Source organism: Micromys minutus (genome assembly GCF_963924665.1).
Source record: "Micromys minutus genome assembly, chromosome: 3".
In the NCBI taxonomy this organism is placed as follows: Eukaryota; Metazoa; Chordata; class Mammalia; order Rodentia; family Muridae; genus Micromys; species Micromys minutus.
The window spans coordinates 34,924,839-34,945,796 of record NC_137972.1 but is presented as its reverse complement, the minus strand read 5'-3'; the positions used below and the strand labels follow the sequence as shown (position 1 = coordinate 34,945,796).

At 37.7% G+C, this 20,958-nt stretch overlaps 1 protein-coding gene across 2 annotated transcripts in view; it reads left to right on the top strand.

The window, feature by feature from the left end:
* Nucleotides 1-20,958, top strand: part of GRM7 (glutamate metabotropic receptor 7) — a gene marked incomplete at both ends in the record, with an annotated part of 887,413 nt that overhangs the window by 474,154 nt on the left and 392,301 nt on the right. For both annotated transcript variants that reach the window (XM_080914160.1, XM_080914159.1), the window contains one exon: nt 4,135-4,289. In XM_080914160.1, the coding sequence (XP_080770286.1) occupies nt 4,135-4,289 (155 nt within the window). The remainder of the gene's footprint in view (nt 1-4,134; nt 4,290-20,958) is intronic.

Sequence of the window (20,958 nt, the reverse complement as noted above, 5' to 3'; positions counted from 1 at the left end):
TTTCATGCTGACTACCAGTTGAGCCAATACCATTTGTTGAAGAGGCTGTCTATTTCCATTGAATGTTTCCAATTTTTTTGTCAAAAATCAAGTGACTATATGTGTGAGAGTTCATTTCTGGATCTTCTATTCTGTTCCCTTGATCTACCTGCCTATTTCTGTACCAGTACCATGTGGTTTTTATCATGATTGATCTGTAATATTGCTTGAGGTAAGAGATGGTGATTTCCCCAGAAATTTTTTATTGTTAAAAATAGTTTTTGTTATCCTGGGTTTTTTATTATTCCAAATAAATTTGGAAATTGCTATCTCTAACTCTATGATGATTGAGTTGGAATTTTGATGGTGATGGCCTTGACTCTATCGATTGCCTTAGGCAAGATGGCCATTTTACTCTGTTGATTCTTCCTATCCATGATCATGGAAGATCTTTTCATCTTCTGAGTTTTTCTTGAATTTCCTTCTTCAAATACTTGAAGTTCTTATCATACAGATTTTTCACTTGCTTGGTTAAGGACACCTCAAGGTATTTTATAGACTTTGTGACTATTTTGAATGTGGTCAATTTTCTAATTTTTATCTCAGCCTATTTGTCCTTTGAATAGAGGAAGGCTCCTGATTTTTTTTAGAGATAATCTTATATTCAGCCACTTTACAGAAGTTGTTTATCAGCTGTAGAAGTCCTCTGGTGGAATTTTGGGAATCACTTAAGTATACTATCGTATCATCTCAAATAGTGATATTTTTATTTCTTCCTTTCAAATTTGTATCTTTTGACTTCTTTTTGCCTTCTGCTTGCTCTGGATAGTACTTCCAGTACTATATTAAATAGGTAGGGGGAGATTGGGCAGGCTTGTCTATTCCCTGATTTTCCTTGGGTGAAGTTTCCCTCTTTGTGGCAGAATTTTCCATCTTTTATTCTTTTTAGGGCTAGATTTGTGGACAGATATTATATAAATTTGCTTTTCTCCTAAAATATCTTGGTTTCTCCTTCTATTGTAAATGAGAATTTTGCTGGATATAGTAACCAGAGCTGGTATTTGTGTTCTCTTAGAGTTTGTATGATGTCAGTCCAGGATCTTCTAGCTTTCATAGTCTCTATTGAAACATCTGGTGTGTGATTGGTCTTCCTTTATATGTTACTCTTCCTTTTTCCCTTACTGCTTTTAGTATTCTTTCTTTATTTTGAACATTTGTTGTTTTGACTATTATGTGTCAGAAATAATTTCTTTTCTGGTTCAATCTATTTGGGGTTCTGTAAGCTTCTGTTATGTTCATGGTCATCTCTTTCTTTAGGTTATGATAGTTTTCTTCTATAATTTTGTTGAAGACATTTACTGGATATTTTAGTTGAGAGCCTTCTCTCTCTTCTATACCTATTATCCTTAGGTTTGGTTTTTCATTTTGTCCTGGATTTCCTGGATGTTATGAGTCAGAAGTTTTTTGATTTTTGCATTTTATCTGACTGTTGTGTCAATGTTTTTTTATGGTGTTTTCTGTCCCTGAGATTCTCTCTTCCATATCTTGTATTCTGTTTGTGATGCTTGTGTCTATGACTCCTGATGTCTTTCATAGGTTTTCCAACTTAAGTGTTATCTCTTTCTATTATTTCTTCATTTTTTCTATTTCTGTTTTCAATTTCTTCATTTGTTCATGCTTTTCTGTAGCTCTTTAAGTGATTTCTGTGTTTCCTCTTTTAGGGGTTCAACTTGTTTGTGTTTGTTCTCCTGGCTTTCTTGTACTTCTTGAAGTGTGCTGTTTATGTGCTTCTCGATGATCTCCATCATCATAATAAAGTATGATTTCAAGTCTAAATCTTGTTTTTCTGGCGAGTTGGGATATCCACTATTTGCTGTGGTGGGAGAATTGAGTTCTCATGTTGTCAGGTTGTCTTGGTTTCCATTTCTTAGATCCTTGCACTTGCCTCTTGCCATCTTGTTATTAGTGCTGCTAGGTGACCTTGTCTCTGACTGGAGCTCATCTCTCCTGTGGGTCTGTGGGGCCGTGGTCTCTAGAGGAAGATTGTTCCTATGTGTTAGGCTCTCTGGGTAAGCTGAGTTCTGATGGCAATGCCTGGTCCTAATGCAACTTTGCCGGCTTTGTTTTGGGGCCTGAAGTGTCTGTTCACACTACCTGGGCCCTGAGAGTTATGGGTGGCCTCTCTGGGATAGTGAGTAGAGAAGAAGTGCAGACTCACTTCTGGGCTCAGAAGTGTCTCTTCCCAGAGACAAGCCACTTGCAGGCAAGCTGCCAGTCCTGATGAAACTGGGTGGGATCTGGACTGGGGCAGGAAGTGTCTGTTCCCAGGCAGTGCTGATTCCTGGGCCCTGAGAGTTCTGGCTTATTGCTTTTGCAGAGGACCGAGGGTACACACATTCTTCAGCCCACAACTGCCCTTTAACTCCAACTTCAGGGGATTTGACTCTCTCTTCTTGCTGGTGAAGACATCTGCATGCCTGTGGTGCATTTAATCTTTTCAATGCATACATGTCAATAAAAATAAATATATCATTTTCTGTAATAAAAAAGCATTATGTTTTATGCCTATAACTTTCCTTATTCTGACTTTACAATTAGTATTTGGCAGGCAAACATTATGACATACATTTATTAAAACAGTATTTGCCCCAGAAATGACTATTTAAAACAATGCTGATTACATATGTTTGAGAATTCTTCAGTACTTAAGCCACTGGTAGTTACCTGCTCCTTCCCACTCCTTTCTTCCTCCTTCATATCACAAATTTTCTTCTGCCTGTAGCTGCAGGTTCACACTATTAAGAAACATTTTTTTTTTACAATTTTATTACTATTTGTAGTTCTTTTTTGAGGGTGGAGTCTGGGAATAACAAAATGTGATCTGAGTTTTCAGTATCTCATATTTTGTCTTCCAACATATCCTCATTACTTCTGAATCTGTGTCTGAAAATTTAAAATTCTGAGTGATGAGAAATTGTGTGTGTGTGTGTGTGTGTGTGTGTGTGCCTGTGTGTGTGTGTGTGTGTGTGTGTGTGAGAGAGAGAGAGAGAGAGAGAGAGAGAGAGAGAGAGAGGAGAGGGAGGGAGGGGGAGTGAGAGGGGGGAGAGAGAAGAATGTAAAAGAGAGAATGAGAGGGAGGGAGAATATTTCGTACCTTGCCATGTATGTGTGTGTGGTTTGTTCACGTGTCTGAAATTGTATGAGTACATTTGTATGAATGTGTGTGTGTGTGTGTATGTGTGTGTGTGTGTGTGTGTGTGTGTGTGTGTATGCAACTGTCTATATATGCTTGTATGTGGATATATGTAGTTTGTGTGAGTGTGTGCAAATTTCATTTTTCACCTCTTTCCCATATCTTGTTATGATAACTTTCTCACTGATACATTTTCTTTTTCATATTTTTCTCTTGTTGCCTTTGATATTTGCAGACAATATCTATCCCTAAACACACACAAAAAATGAACTTTCTGTCTGAGAGTAGAATCCTGTTTATTTTAATAAATGCCTGGAGAATTGTGGTTTATATTGACATAGTACTTTCTAGAAATGAGACTTACTACTATCTTCCCTTTCCACCTTAAACTCAGAGCTGGAAATGAAATAAAACAAAACTTTATTTGGCTAATATGGGAAAAACATTTAGACTATTTTTCTAAGTTTTGCTTTCACAATTTTTTAAAAATAATATTAAATTATTTTATTTATTTACATTCAAAAAGTTGCCCTCCTCCCTACCTCCTTCTTCCACCTCTGAGAGGCTGCTCCTTTATCCAACCACCCACCTCCACCTTACCCCCACCAACATCCCTCTTCTTTGCTGGGACATCAAGTTTCCACAGGATTAAGCACATTCTCTCCCACTGAGGCCATACAATTTCTAATATATGCGAATACTCATTTTCAGCTTATTGCATCTTTGTCTCTCCTTTTATCTTTTGACTCTCAACACCTTTCATTTGTTTACTCAAAGGGTTTTGACATTTTTGCTATTGGCTTACATATCTCTTTACACATGCAAGATAAAAACCTCCTTATATCTTTTGCTGTTGATTGCTTAAGTTTTGAGACAGCATAGTTTCTTTGTCTCTCGTTGAGTTTGAAAATTTGTGGGTTCAGTTTCTATACCTGTATCTTCTTTTGTGTTTCTTTCCATAGGCAGATCCTTGCAGCAGCCAAAAGAGCTGATCAAGTAGGCCATTTTCTCTGGGTCGGGTCAGACAGCTGGGGTTCTAAAATCAACCCACTGCATCAGCATGAAGATATTGCAGAAGGAGCCATCACTATCCAGCCAAAAAGAGCAACTGTGGAAGGTATGTGCTTTGTCAACAGTGAAGTGTGTGAAGAGGTGGCTACATGCTGTTGGGTGACCAAAACTAAAATCTTTGGGGTGTTTCCTGTTTGTATAGAGTTTGTTTTTCAGAATAAGAAGATGGAGTGCAAATGAAGCCTCACACCTGGTCTGTTCCTTTTGTTGACAATCCTTTTTTGTAGAGATTATATTACTCATGGTAATGTTGCAATTAGCATAGATTGTTTTCTCACTCTGAAGAGCTTTCTGAGGAGAGATCATCACCATTACTAAGAACTGAAACAATAACATATCCCAGTGTGTGTGCAGCAGCATCTCTGCATTTTCAAAGAAAACCTTTTCCCTTTGTAATTTACCCTTTGCTTCTAACAAGACAACTGTAAGGATCACATTGCAGTTACCTCTGTGATTCCTTCCTGAGACTGTACTTGTAGACTTGACCCTCAGCAGGTACCAGCATCATCTTCCTCTCTCAGAGCCCTTTCTTTTTCACTATTCCCTTGCTTTCCAACATTTCTAGAATCTCCCCTTTTTATTTATTTTTTTCTTATTTTTTGAATTCATTATTTAAAAGTCCCTATGATGGGCCATTGATAGAAAATTATATTTTGTGGTGTTCTCATAACCTAACTAAATGTACTGATTGCAATTGATTTTTTTAAATTTAATATGCAAAGATGGTTATGTCTAAGTCGAAATATGTGATGAAGGAAATCTAACTTCTCTGCTGATAGCCTGCCGTTTCCTTTTTGGTGAAACATGTCTCCAAAGATTTCCTTAAGGATGCTTTGCACATCACTTTGAACCCGGTCCTCTTACTCTAAGGGACCAAATATTTGCACTTCATTCTGTTTTCTCTCTGTTCCAGCCTAATTAATTGTTCTCCCCAGAAGGTTACAGAATCTGTGTAGATTTTTTTTAAACAAATCAGGTTGTGCTTCTATCTGTCACTGATGTTATTTCTATGTTACATGGATGAGATAACAGTCCCCTGAGTCACTCCCGTGTTTTCCTTGGGAGCCTTTGAATTAATTTATTCCCCTACTACTTGCCCAGAGCAGAACACCTATCTTACAAAACAGGCCACTGCATTCACAGATGTGCAGCAAAAACAACTGATAAGATTTTAACTGTCTCTGGTGCCTTTCATTCAAAAACCTGGGCATTCGGCTCTGTGCTACAAAAGGGATCTGTGCTTACCAATATATAGAAGGTGGGGAATCTATATCATGACTAAAAGCACACAGACTGGTTGAAGCAATTAGGAACAAGCTAATGAAAGCAGAATATGGAAACTCTCTGTGCTGTGGGGCAGCAAGTAATGCAGTCTGAGTGGACTTAATCCAATAGTTACAATATGGTGTTTGAGAGAACTTTGGAATAGGAGGTAATGCCATACATGAAGCATGAGAACTAACTGGGTAGACAGAAAGGAGTAGAAAATGCAGGCTGAAGAACAAAGGGACAGACACAGTGAGGCAGTTGCCCAATGACTCTTGAAACAATTCTACACTCTGAACTTATTGAACTCATTACAATTTGCTCAGCATTTTTGCTGTTTGCAAGGCACTGGGAAGACTCTCTGCTCCCCTGGAGTCTAGTCATGATCATACAATTCAACTGTCAGACTCCTCTTGACCCTTAAGTATTTTCCTGAATATTAATGTGGTATGAAAACTCTCTGTACTCGCTGCTTTTCCTTCAGTGTAAGAAATACCTTTTAAAGTTTGATTTTTTTTCATTACTTAATATCTACATTTACTACACATCTACGTCTCAGCTCTCTCTCTCTCCTGACTACCTTCCCCTACCCCGAGTGACAACCTGCCCTGGCACTCCAAGTCTCATTAGAACTAATTGCATTCTCTCCCACTGAGGCCAGACAAGGCAGACCAGTTAGGAGAAAGGGATCCAGAAGCAGCTAACAGATGCTGAGTCAGAGACAGCACCCACTCTAGTTGTTGGGGGACCAAGATATCTGCTACATATATGCAAGCAACCTAGATGCAGTCCATGTGAGCGCTTTGATTGATTGTTCATTCTCTAAATAACAAAGAGGACACAAGGGGGAGATGCTGCAATTTTCTTTACAGGTACACTTACAGTGACCATCAAGCCTCCTACTTATTAAAGTTTCTTGGCTTTTGCCTTTTGTTTTTGTCAGCATTTAAGAACATCATTGTTGGGGACCAAAGCTGGACCTTTGCCTGGGGTAGGGGGGGTTGCTTGATTGTTTATTAAAAATGCCCTTCCTAGGGTTGATATATTTGAATTCTTGCCCTCCAGTTGGCAGAAATGTTTGAAAGTGATTAAACAGGGTGGGTTGGAACGCTCACCCAAGTGACTGTGAATAGTGAATAGTGAATTAATTATGCCACCTGAGGTTAAGAAAAGTTAAAACTTCTAGAACCTCTAGTCCTATTTTGCCCATAGATATGGTCATCAATATTTCACGGTTAATAATTCTATAAGCATTATATTTTAGAAAATAACTAATTTTGTGAGTTTTACAAATACTCGAAAAAAATGTCATTTTATTTGTAATAGGGATGTCCATACTAATCATATCAGACCCAAAGCATCATTGTGAACATCTTAAAAATAAAAGAAAAACATCCAATAAAATCTTATAGGATCTCAAGAGATTGCTCAATGAATAAAGCAATTACCACACAAAGGTGATGAGCAGAGCTTTAATACCTAGAGTGTTCACAAAGGCTGGACACCCATGTATGGAATCTGATAATGTGGGTGGGAACAGGACAAAGTATTGCAAGTTGAGTGAAAGATGCTGTAGTCTGAAAAGGTGTCAAATATCAACATGTATACTCCACTGTTGCAGTAAATATTAAAAAATATAATAAATACTTAACTTCTTAGCAGCCCTGAGCTCTCACTCTTCAGGCCCAGCTTTAGTTTGTAGCCATGCACATCTCTGGGGTCTGTTCCAAGCTGCCTTCATGGCACATCTCTGTACACGCAACTCTTTTCCCTGGCGGTTTTCTACCGGCTATTTTTTGCCTCTGTCCAGGTCGTTTCTCTGCCCCAAAATTCCATATACATGCAACTCTACAGCCTGATAGCTTTTCATATGGGTTTATATATTCAATTCTCAATCTACAAACCCTCTACACAACACTGTCCTTCTATATGAGATATTAGAACTATAAAATCCTTAATGTTCATAGCTATTTAATGCCAATCAATCCCACTTGGGTCTCACTAGTCCTTGGGAAACTACATGTTGCCATGACCTTCACCCCCGTCCTCTGCTCTACTCTGCCCTCCTCAGACCTCTCTGCTCTCTCTACCTCCCTTTCCCTGCCCAGTAACTGGCTTTCCGTAATTTTATTAATTAAAATGGGGAGGTTCAGATGCAGTCACATCTTGAGTATGTGACTGGGCAGCCCTTCATGGGGACATGGAATTAACATTAAAATACAAACACCTTCAGGACAATCTACACTCCACATATGTACCCATATAGTGGTCTGATCCCATAAACATGTACATAGACCACACACATGCAAAAACCATGTATCAGGACAATAAACTGAATAAGAAATTTTGCTAAATAGGATATTTCAATGTGATAGAACAATGGCAGTTCCAAAAAATCTCTGTGCCTCCCTCTAAAGAAATGTGAGGCTTTTTATAGTGCAATAAAGAAAATGCCATAGCTTCTATCTAGGAATAATGTGATTGTGCATTATCACGAAACTGGAATGGGGCTGTTTCACTTTCACAGCAGATGGAACAATAGAATTGAGGCTGTGCTTTCAAAGTGCTATTCCTAAAACAGAATGAGGAAAAAAAAATAGATGAGTTCAACCACAATGCTGAACCTTACCAAATATATGAAGGATCTAAACTCAACATATTTTATAAGGACAAAGATAGTTTTCATTCTCTGGCATCTTAAAGGTTTTTGTTTCTCTCACCAGCTCCATCCTTGGTAAGTTTCCCCATATTAGAGTTCTTGAGTTAGTATATCTTGCAAACATTCCTAAACTACTCCAGTATCTTTTACTGAAATGTATGCTAGGTTGCAAAGAAGAGAGGAATGATTTAATCATTCATACTTTCAGCATTAAGTTCATATTTTCAAAGTATTTTGGCCTTTTCCTCAATTGCTTATTTTTTGAGAAATATTTCTTAAGAAATAAAAGTTTTCCTGAAAACAGGGTCTCTTGCTAAAGCTGGAGGTTTGGGTTTCAGCTGGGTTGTATTACCACATAACGCTGGGGATCAACTTACCTTCTGAAGAAAGTGCTGGGATTAGATGTGCATGCCTCCATCTTGTCTGGCTTTCTCAAAATTATTGGGTCTAATCTTTGGTTCTTGTGCTTGTATAGCAAAAACTTTAGCAACCTCATAGGACTATCTTCCCAGCCATGAATTATATATATGTGTGTGTGTGTGTGTGTGTGTGTGTGTGTGTGTGTGTGTGTGTGTCTATATATGCCAATTTTGTACCAACATGCCTGCATCTATGACATCAACTTTTATTTTTTTCATATTCCATCTGTATTTATTCTGCATTGCAGAGAGAGTGGCCTTGGTTTTGGTTTTAGCTGAAAATGCTATTTCTCTTCCTTTCAATTGAATGGTGATAAAATCAAAGGCATGAAAGGATCAGCTATGGTTGGACTGGCTGCCCCAAATTCCTGACATTTCTCAACTATTTCACCAGTATTAGGCACTACTCTGGATTTTCAGCCAAGATAGTTTTACTAATTTCAATTTCCTCATGTTTTCAGAAAAACACAGCCATGCCTTCCTTCATTTTGCTTTTGTGTATATGACTCCATGAACTAGGATACTAAGTTATCCTCTCTGGACCAAAGAAGTCTTCCAAAGAAAGCATATTCATATGGCTTTTAGCTCTTCACCTCTAATATACCTGATGCTCTGAAGCAGACTGGCTTGGGCAGTGTCCTATGACAGCCAGCCTGTGTCCTGGATCAGTCTCCCTTTTGCTTCCACCATAGGCAATAGCTCTGAGAAGAGAGTGCAAAACAGGTTTATTTTAAACCCTTTGAAAGACTCCTACAAGGCAGAGCACTTTTTTAGTGCAATTTAAATCTGAGGCACATGAAGGGACAATCAATCAACCATACAAAAACAAATCCACCCACCTTCTGGGCCCAACCTAAAAAAAAAAAAAAAAAAAAAAAATCTGCATTTGGATAAAAAAACGGTAATTATTTATTTTGCATTGTTATTGGCTATTTTATGTATTACATTACAAATATTGTTATTAAGATTAGATAAGTTTGAAGCTATGATTATCTGAACAAAGTTGTCTTGATTCTTGACCCCCGTTGCAGTATGATGACTTTACCCATCTTTAATTGCCTGGACCTTTGCTCAAGGAAAGAAGATAGAGCACACATCAGCAACAACAAACATTGACAGGACCACAGACCGCAGGGCTTGCGTTTGCTTGTTTTGATTCTTGTTTTCAAGTTTCTTTGAGAATTTCATATATGCTTTCACCATACTTGCTACCTTCTTCTTACTTTCAGATCCACTTCAATTCTGTACTCACGCAACTTTCTGCCCCTCTACCCCCATTAAGTACGACCTATTTGTGATGCCCATGTATACTTGGGTGCACGGTCTTCCACTGGAGCACTATTAACCTACCAGGGGCTACACCGTTGAACAATACTGATTCTGCCTCTCTCAGCCACCATTAATTTCCAACTCTTTGACTACTGATGGGTCTTTGTGCTTGTCTCTCCTCCTAGTTATAGTTTGGTCGAGCCTGAGATCTTGTGCATTCTGTCACAGCCGTGAGTTCCAATGTACAGCTGCTCTTTATATGCGGCAGACACTGTTTCCAGTAATCATCCACCACCTCTGGCGTTTACATTCTTTTGTCTTCTCTTCTGCAATGATCCCTGCTGTTTGAAGCAAAGTATTAGGTTATTGACTTATAACCTCATTTAATAGGAAAACAGTAAAAGCCTTCAAATTCTTTGACATGGCCACTTAATTAAAGTCTTCTGTAAATAGTCATGTTACCAGCTCTAAGAATATATAAATCAGGAATATAAATATTAGGATATGGCATGCAATAAGACAGATATAGTCACACATATAATGTGACAATTACAAGTGACAGAGAAGAATATAAATGTGAAAGTATTTTATCAAGAGAACAGCTCCAACATCATTCTTTAAAGATAAGTATATATGGTCAGGGCTGTCTATAGAAATAGTACCAAGAGAGTCGAGGTATATTTTAAAGGCTTATTAGTTTGTCTTACCTGTGATAATTTTGAATTGGTTCAGCAATGGTTTTATGCATGCTGGAGTGCCTGAGAGCACAGTAGCAGCTCAGTCTTAGAGGCTGAATGCCTTAAGTTTCAATTTTAAGTAGAAGGCCTAGAAGATCCCTAGAGAGACATTAATTTTTAGATTGCCTTGAAAGATCTAAGAAGTTGAGATCTGGTGACGGTGTATGGTGGCAATAGCAGCAGGAGCAACATAACCCGGGAGATACAGCCATCATCAAGGGACAAAGGTAGACAGAGCAAAATCAATCACTTACCCTTTGGTCCTCCTGTTACCTGGGCTGCCGTGGAAGAGTGAGCGCCAACTGCTTTCATGGAGTGTCTTTCAACTCAGTTAATTCTTCCAGGAAATGTTTCTAAAGACCCACCCAGTTCCAACTCAGAAGACTCCATATTCAGTCAAATTGACAAAGTTCAATCATCACAAACAATCCTGTTATTCAAGGACTATGCTGCTTGATGAGAAAAATCACACAGGTATACACAAAGAGTAATAATGATACTATTCTCTATAATATTAAATTGATTTTACACCTGAAGTTATATCAACATGTAAAGATGTTGCATAAGTCTAATGGAAACTATATAATTGGTTCATTTACTAGCAGGCATTTGACTTATTCATATTTTGAAATGTGTACTACGTGTTTATGTGCATTTCTTTCATTGAGTGAGAGATCCAGATTTATTTGCCATAAATTGTGTTAATAAATGGGGAGAAGGGGAAAAGAAAGAGAGAGAATAATATCTATTCATAGATAGTGAATCTCTAAGAATAGAAGTAATACCTTAAACAAAAAAAAATATCCTTTTTGGTTTAATTCAAATAGAAGTTGGTTAGAAAAGGTAACAAATCACAGATCATATGACGCTCAAAAAAAGAAAGGCCAAAAAGTGAAATCCTCAGCCATTCTTAGAAAAAATAAAAAACAGGAAGTGTATAGCAACCCCTCAAAGTGGGGTACACCTAGAACTTAAATCATTAACAACTCAAGAGCTAAGAAAATAGCCTTGTAGCAATTTTTGTGTTGAAAAATCATTATGTTTAATCTATACACAGCAATAAAAATTTGACTACTTCCATGTTACATTTTGTTTTACATGTACTTTATGCTTATTATAACCAGTAAGATTTCAATGCATAATATCAAACCTTTAAAAAATCAAGTACTAACAAAAATATATCCATATAGTTTTATGCCAGAATGCCTTCAAAAATCTGTACATGCATCTCTGTATTTTTAAATAAAGTTGTAAGAAAAAAAAGGTGACAAAATTATAGCAGTTTGAGAAGAAAAGTAACAAATTGTGTAGAGGGCAGTGAAATTCAAAATCTGAAACTAATTCTAGTACTAGGTAGGTTGAGGCAGGAGGACAGCTAATTTGAATCTAGACTGAGTTACACAGTGAAGGACAATCTCAATAAAAGCAGCAACAATAACAAAAACTGAGGCTGAAAAGTAGACATGTACAAACTGAATAAGCATGCCCTGGAAACAAAAAGATCTTGATATATTGAAATTCTCTGGCTTCACAGTTACCCATACAAAATACAGATATTCCCTAAATCATCCCAAACTTTCCTGCTATAGACATCATCCATATAATCCTCTAAAGGATAAAGCTACAGTTTTTTAAAGTCAATATTTTATTAATTCTTTATGGATTCTGTAGAATGTAATTTGAAAGTACTCATTCCGAACTCTTCCTTTTAAATATTTCCTGAGCTGTTCCATGTCCCTAATCCCCCAACCTTTTTCAAACAAGTAAGTTTAATACCCATTACTTGAAATAGGTTATGACCATAGACGGTTGTGGAGCCATCCATTGTGAGTATGGTAGAATTGTCAAGAGCCATAATCTTAAGGAAAACTAATTCTTTCTCTCCCCAAAGCCACCATCTAACTAAAACTCCTTATTTATTGATAGGGATCCATGAACCACTGCCCACTCCATCCTTGAATCTGGACCGGCTTGGTTTCATACAAGCAAATACAGATACTGTCATATTGAGATTATTAATATTATATATCATGCAGTGGTATTGATATATCCAGAAGACCAGTTTCCTGCTGGACCTCCCTAGCCTCTTGTTCTTTCAGTATTTTTGTTTCTCTTCTGAGTTGGTCCCAGAGCCTTAAAGTATGATGTCCCTTTTGTAACTGATCATTCCACTGACACACTCTGTGTTTTAACTGTAGTGTCTGCCTTTTTTACATCCCCCACCTACTGAATTAAGAAACATCTTTTATGAGATCTGAAAGTTTTAGTAATCTATCCATATCAATTTAGGGGACAGTTTATAACTATGTCCAATTAGTAAAATAACAGTAGACTTATTTAGGAGAGTCTATCACGAAGTACATACATACCTACATACATACATACATATATACATACATACATACATATTGAACGTATGGACTAAACTCTCTACTTTACTAGCACTGGGCCTGTTGAAGAGCTGAAAAACTTCCCCATTGGCAGCCAAGAGATTTGGAAATGGCACTTGGTGGGTAGATTGCTTTCCTACCACAATGAACCAGTCATGATGACTCCCATCTGACATCCTAATGCATGAGAAGTAGAGACAGTACAGTAGAGAGTTTTAAAGTTATCCATGGCTGTAAAGAGTTCAAAACTTGATTGAGCTACATAAGAACCCACCAGTCTTTTGGAAAAATAAGTAAAAGGAGAACGACTATGTTAGGTTGTGGACATACAATAAAATATAAATACTAAAGTCTATTACAGCCAAATCCAAATAGAAGAGCAAAGCAAATGCAAAAGAGCATTTACTTAGTGAAGTGGATGGCAGGGAGAAGAGCCATCTATAAACTCTGGGAGGTTGAAGGGGCTTCTGTAGTGTTCTTTAGCAATATTTGGCTGCTTCTTAATATCTCCTCATTTGGAAAAGGGAGAAAAAAGTCTTCATAAAGTAAGAAGTGAGTGCTTTTCAAGCTCACTGTGTTTGGGATATTAGGGGTTTCATGAGGTTAATTGGAAAGTTACAGTTAAAGTGACTCTTGCCGGAACTCTGTCTCATGGCTTTCCTTAGTTGTAAGAGGGACTGTTTAGGGTTTCCATGGTGTGACTGTAGAGTGCTATTTAATACTTGATATAGAATATTATTATACCTTCAGTCACTGCCCTAACTTTCCTCCCACAAGTTCTAGGACTATAGGCAAGCATTATCCTACTCTGATTTCCCTCTGAGCCTTTGCAAGATATGACATCAATCTAAACCAGAGACAGGATGCTCTGAAATAGCTAATAGACACTAGACTTTCTCCTAATGTTGTTAGTGTGTCTGTGATACAGAAAAGGAGTTATAGGATTGACAAGCAACTTAAATGATTATAGTTAGCTTCCACTTACCTAGAGATAACTATGACATTTTACATAAAAGAGAATAGATATCTTAATTTATCATGGCTAAAGCAAACACTTGATTCAATGTTGTTCATATACATACTTTGATTAAAACCCCAAGCATATATATATATATATATATATATGTAGTCAAATGCTCAGACAGATAAAACATTTTAAAAGTTCATATCATTTATCTAATGGTAATACTATAACCTTTATAACTAAATGAGATCGGTCTTATAACTCTACCTATGAACTTCGAAGACTTTTGCCTTCTGTATACTTGTAACAGCATGTTCACTGGAAAGTTTACTTATTTAATGAGTTTGATAACTACATAATTTAAGTAAAATCCTGTGAACAATCCTTTCAAGTAATTAATCACATAATTTCCCTCCTTCAGAGAAGATAATCCCTTAATTATTTATAATCTTTCCTGTATTTCTCAGTTCTCACACAAGAAATTGGAGCTAATCGGAGTCCTCATTCGTTACTCCAGGGCCTGGTTTAGCTCTCCTGGCGTTCTAGCAGTTATACTTTTAAGTCAAATACAAATTTGCCAAAATATTATGATATTGACCCTGACATTTGGAGACATAACCTATACAAAACTTAAGAAACTTACTTCTATGGGTAAAATGGCAAATTTCTGTCTCATTTATAAACCTAAGACAGACAAGCAACAGCAATAAATAAAAAGCACATGAGTCTTGGAACACACAGCATGCTGCCACTCACTGGGGTCACACTGGGGTTTGCTCAGATGCTCTTCTTCCCTGATTAATTCAAATACCAGTATTATCTCTATAGATGCTGGTGCCTTGTCCTGCATCATGGTCATATCAAATTCCCATATGACAGTGTTATTGTGAATGACTTCTAGCAAACTGTTACATACCTTATAAAACAGACAAACAAACAAATAAACAAACTGAACCTATTCTGAAATACTCAATAGTAGAAGGACAGGATCCTATGGAAGGGCTGTATCAATATTTCTTACAGGACTTGTACCATGTGTACTTTCTTTCTTAGCCAAAAGAAGGATTAGAGAAATTGTGCAGAACAACTCAGAGAGAGAAACTATTTTGATCTAGTTTACAGATTAAAAGAGTAAATTTTGATTTAGATTCTTTGCTGAAATTTACATAAGATGGTATCTGCTGAAACCAAGACTTATCAGATCATGGACCTGATTCCTATCACTGTTTTTATCGCACTGCTTACAGTCTATTTAAGGGAGGGGAGATTTAGTATATACAATTTATTTGTTTTAAATAAAACTTTGTGAGGTGACTAGTTGTCTGCATTCTTTTCTGTGCTCTCCTTTTTTCAGCATTCTTTAGAAGCAGAAACTAAGTAACAAGTTTCTGTTCATATTTTATGAAGAGAAAACTTATGGGAATAAGAAGAAGGAACAGAGAAGAACATGTGGAGATGGTTCATGGGTAATGCCACTGTAGGAGTCTAGCTTCTGCCTGCACTTGTAGAAATGGGTGGGTCAGGAGTCATTTCAGAAACTCAGTACCTAGAAAAAAAAGGGGGGGGGAATCATATTAGTCAGTCTGTTTCAGGCTTTTTGTAAAGATGGGCTGTTAATACTGTCTGATCTAGTTAAGGCCCAGAGAGAGGAAAGAAAGGACTTCTGAGTCATGAGCAGGTATGTATCTGACTTTAGGGTAAGAGTGAGAGGACATAGTGGCCACTTTCCTTGTACATTGAAGGGTGCATCTTCATAGACTTCAGGCTATCAAACCTTCAAGAGTATTGATAATGTAAGGTATTAAATCTTTGTGCCTTCCTACTGTGTTGTATGCCATGAAGTGCAAAGACAGTCATGGAGTTCACCACCAATCAGTCAGTATGTCTCATTATCATGACACCATGGGCCTAAACGTCTGTTTATGCAGAAAAAGAAACATGTAATGCAAGACTGTTGACTTGAGTTTGGGCTCCAGAACTCATGGCAGAGCTGGAAGGAGAGGTCTGATTATACAAAGTTGCTTTTTGAGCTCAACACACAGCTTAGTCCTTGACATGGAAGAAAAAAAAAGAAAACAAACTTTTACATTTGTATTTTTCTCATATTTTACGGGACAAACCTATATTGCCAGATTAATTTATCTACATATCATGTGAAGCAGCCTACTACAATCTGTACCATAGAAGATGTCCCATTGAGAACATGAGATAGAATTTAAGCCTCAGTTTGGTTGTATTTAAAGTTGCCTGATGTTATACGGCATGAATAAGCTGATTTTCTAAAAACCAAGCTGGAAAATTAAAAATATGTATATGATGATTATCTTAGTCAAAATATCTATTCCTGCACAAGCAACATGACCAAGAAGCAAGTTGGGGAGGAAAGGGTTTATTCAGCTTACACTTCCACAATACTGTTTATCACCAAAGGAAGTCAGGACTTAACTCAAGGAAGTCAGAAGGCAGGAGCTGATGCAGAGACCATGGAGGGATGTGACTTACTGCCTTGCTACCCCTGGCTTGTTCAGCCTGCTTTCTTATAGAACCCGGGTCCACCAGCCCAGTGATGCTACCACCCACAATGGGCTGGGCCCTCCCCGCTTGATCGCTAGTTGAGAAAATACCTTACAGCTGATTCTCATGGAGACATTTTCTTAACTGAGGCTCCTTTTCGAAAACTACAGCTTGTGTCAAGTTGACACAAAACCAGTCAGAACAATGATATATGTCTGTTACTTCAATCTTTAAATGTACGATTGTGGTATGTCTGAGCTATTTCTTCCAGTTCTTAGTTTCCAGGAGTTGAGGGGCTGTGTGTTCATTTCTGCCTCTGTCTCATTAATAAAGAAGCACTAATCTAACTCAGGTGAGAAACACTAGCAATAGCCATTTTTAGTTAAAAGATGAAGAGAGTATGGTAGATATACTCCATGTAGGTGTGGCAAGATATGCGGGTAAAGGGGATGCTTCTGTGAGACCCATGATGGGAATCCCCCCCCCCCCGCCTGAGGGACTAGACACACAATGGTATAGGACAGAATGGAGTTTATTCAGGACATGGAGAAGGGAGTTAAAGAGGTAATAGAGACAGAGAGAAAGAAGAGGAGTAGAGAACCAGAGGCTGGCCATAAACACATAAAGAAAGTGGGGAGAACGAAACGGAGAGAGGGGGGCAAGGGGTGAAAAGCAAGAACAGTAGAGCAAAGAGCAGGAATACAGTAGAAAGAGGGGGAGGGCAAGCAGCCCTTTTACAGTGTCAGGTAACTTGGGTAGAACATACCTGGCTGTTGCCAGGTAAGTGTGAGGTAGAGTTTATTTGGCTGTTGCCAGGTAGCTATGGGGGTGGGGTTTACAGAACCACAACAGCCATACCAGAGTGTGCATTCCTTCACAGTACTTCATGACTTCATGTAATATTGATTGCAAAACTAAAGCTGACTTCTCAGAGAAAATGAGCCACCTTCCCTAAGTAAGGAGACTCCCTAGTTCTTAGAATATGGAAAATAAACTTTTGAACTTGATTCTGTGACTGAAGATGAGCAACAATAAGAAAAAAAACGAAAAATAAGAATGGTTTTGTGGGGCAAACCATGGTCTGATCACAATGTCATAGGAGCGCACGTCCTTGAAAGCTAGTGCTGATATTGCATAGGAGTCTCATTTCTGTCACCATTGAACTAATTTCATCTTCAGAGTTTACCCAACATGTCTACAGTGGATGCTATAAAGTTATTTTAAATAATACATGGTATCACATAATCATTAGGAATTGTGGTGTTTTCCCTGTGATAGACTCAACTTTAATTCTATTTCCAGACAATCTGTTTGTGGCTAAAGACAATAATGCCCTTATGAGAGAAGAGATCATTCAGGAGTAAAGAACAAAAGCTAAAGTTGTAGCTGGAAAACAGGGACCTTGCTTTAATGCTGTGTTCATCCCCAGGACCAAATACCAAGAAAGCCATAACTAACAATTGCCGATAGTAAATCTGAAGTCTTCAAGGTAGGGTGACCTGTGGCAGAGAGAAAGACGAGAAGATGACTAGGAAGCTGGCAATGAGGTGATAGGGGTAATTACTAGAGGGACAGTTAGAGAAATAAGTGTAAGTGGAATAATTGCACTTCTCATATGTAGATTTCAGCTTATCTTTGTTAAAAGGAAACTTGTCCATTCCTAAGGTCCTACGGGACTCCTTTCTCAGGATATTCCTTTATCTCTTTCTAGAACAGTTGATAGACAACTGCATTTTGTCTTGTGTCCTTGCACTGTGGGAGATGCAACCCAAGGATACTGTGCATGTTATGCAACTGTTCTATGCAAATGTAATTGATATTTACTGCTCTTTTTAGCACATGTCAGAACCACCTAGTAAACCTCACTGTTAGTGTATTATCTAAACTTAAAAAAATATTTTAATGTGTTCTCTGTGAATTTCACATCATGAACCCCAATCCCAATCATATTCCCATCTTCTCATATACATTGCCCACCCTCTAAAACTTTCTTTCCCCCAAAGAAAAGATATCATCTTATTGTGCAAACTGTCATGTGTCACACAATACAGCCCTCTATCCACACATTTTTACTTGCATGTGTTCATTGCAATGAGCCATTTGTCTGCTTCAAAGACTCTGGATTCTGCTACACCTCTATTTTGGATCTTCCCTGGGACTTCTTTTTAGATATCTTGTTGTTGCTCTGGGTCATGGAGATCATGCAACTTTGAATCTAACCTTCCATATGCTCCAGCAGCTCACAGATAGGGTAGATGTCAGGGTGGGCCAAGACAGAGCCCTGGATCTGGGGCAGGGAGAGAGCTGAGTTGATCAGCCTGCCAGCTTACCTGTGTCAACATGACCAGGGCAAGTTCTCCTGCAGTGATTAGAAAGGTCACTCACTGCGGCAGTTGGCATTGCTTGGATTGATGCTTGGATATTTTTCTTCTGGCCACCTAGGCCAGCCAAAACTTCCAGTTATTTAACCTCCTAAGTCATCAAATACCTGCCGATAAGAAGGAAATTTTTACATTACTGACATGCCAAGGATAAGGTAATAGGGAAGAATCTTCTATGTCCCTATCATAGCTTCTGTGTGCTGTGTAAACTGATGAGTACGTTTTAACACTGTAAATTCTGATAACATGCCTTAGTTCCAGAATCTTTGAAAAATGACTTTTTGTTAAAGAAACTAAAAATGTGTAACTGTCATGCTCTTTGAATTCTCAATGAATTTTAAGTGTCTGTGCTACTTAGAGGTGTTCAGGTGACTGACATTTGGTCATTATGAAAGAAGAAACAGAACAAAATTTCAATAGCTTGGCAGAGAGCATGTCTTATGGATAGGGACAATACCTAGGTTGACCTTTGTCTGAGTCTATAAGCCACCTGGGTAGAGAGCAGAGTATCAATGCAGAATGCTCTGGAAACCATGGTAACTGCTGAGCCTGTATACCAGCTGTAGGCTACATTTTCAGAATATTCATAATGAAAGAAAAAAACCATCCTTCTCACTTTGAGAGTCCATGAGTAATTTATTAAACTTTATATGAGTTATTCTATAGATAAAGAAGAGGCTGAGTAATGCTCCCCAACACATACACACACACACACACACACCTGCACTGATGTGTACTATTTACAATCCTATGAATGGATTTTGCAGTAGAAGGCGCAGGTGAGTATACCGACAGTGGGTGAACTGTGCCACTGATGTCTTATGGAGCTCCTTAGTCTTTTTTGTGAATATTCCTCATTTCCAACCTAAGTGAGAGCTCTGTGCATCAAGTCTGCCACCTGATAAAGAGCATAAAATAAAAACATAACCCACATACCCTCATATTTATCACCTGCCCTTTATTAAGGATGTTACTCTGTGACACTGGTATTAATTGTAGTCTGCTTTCTGCCATGAAAGACATCAGTGGAGTATTTGAATCAAGGCTACAGAGTCACTGGAGGGACATTCCAGTGATAAATTCTCCCAGCAACTTTGTTACTGTGCTGCCACTTCTAGCAGGAAAGAAACAGGTTCCCAAGGTGCTCATTGAGAGTAAAGCTGAGAGATGGGAAAGTGGTTAATTCTTCACTTACCAAGCAGAGTGCCTTCACCCTCCACTCAGAAGAGTCTTCAGCCTGCCACCCACTCAACTTGAACCTCAGAGAAGCTCCTTACTCATTGAGAAGCTGTGGCCAGCTTTATTTTTTCCAGATTGCTCCTCCCACTGTGTTTGTGTGTGTGTAGGTATGTGTGTGTTTGTGTGTCTGTGTGTACATACCTGTGTACTCACAACCAACAACTAAAACTGTTTTCCTTGCATTACCTTGATGAGCAGAAATACTCGGGGTTTTCCTAATAAAACAAGTAATTAGACCATAATTTCTACAAAGTTGATAGAAATATTGTCAATGAAATGAGTTCAAGGGCACGCTACATATTGAATAGCATAAGGCATGATTTTGTGCAAGTAACCAATTCTGCTTTGAGTTAGTAATGCTATATGTAGGTAATGACTGAAAACATTTCATAGCACTCCTTCCTACCCTCCTTTAAAACATGCATCAATTTGGGAGAGAGATATTTCAGTGGGACATAGAAACAAGTTTTAAATGTGAGATGAAAATTAGATATTATATTATATACTTATATTAAACGATCAAGAATGCAGAAAAACTTAAAATAAGTCATATTTTATATATTATAAAATATTAGTATATTTAGTATGTTTTACTCATAATTTCATAGCCATTCAGAAGTATTATTTATGCTTATATATTTTTCGTTATTTTAATATATGCTTATATTTCTATAAATATTTATATGTATGGATATAAAGACATTAAGTATTTATATAAATACATTAAGTATTATTTATTATATAAAACATTAGGTATTATTTCTTGAAATATACCTACCTGGATAGTGTTTAATTAAAGAAAATTATGTCATGTAGAACATAAAACATTTAGGAAAAGTTTGAATGTTACCATAAATAACTATTGTTGGGGACAACC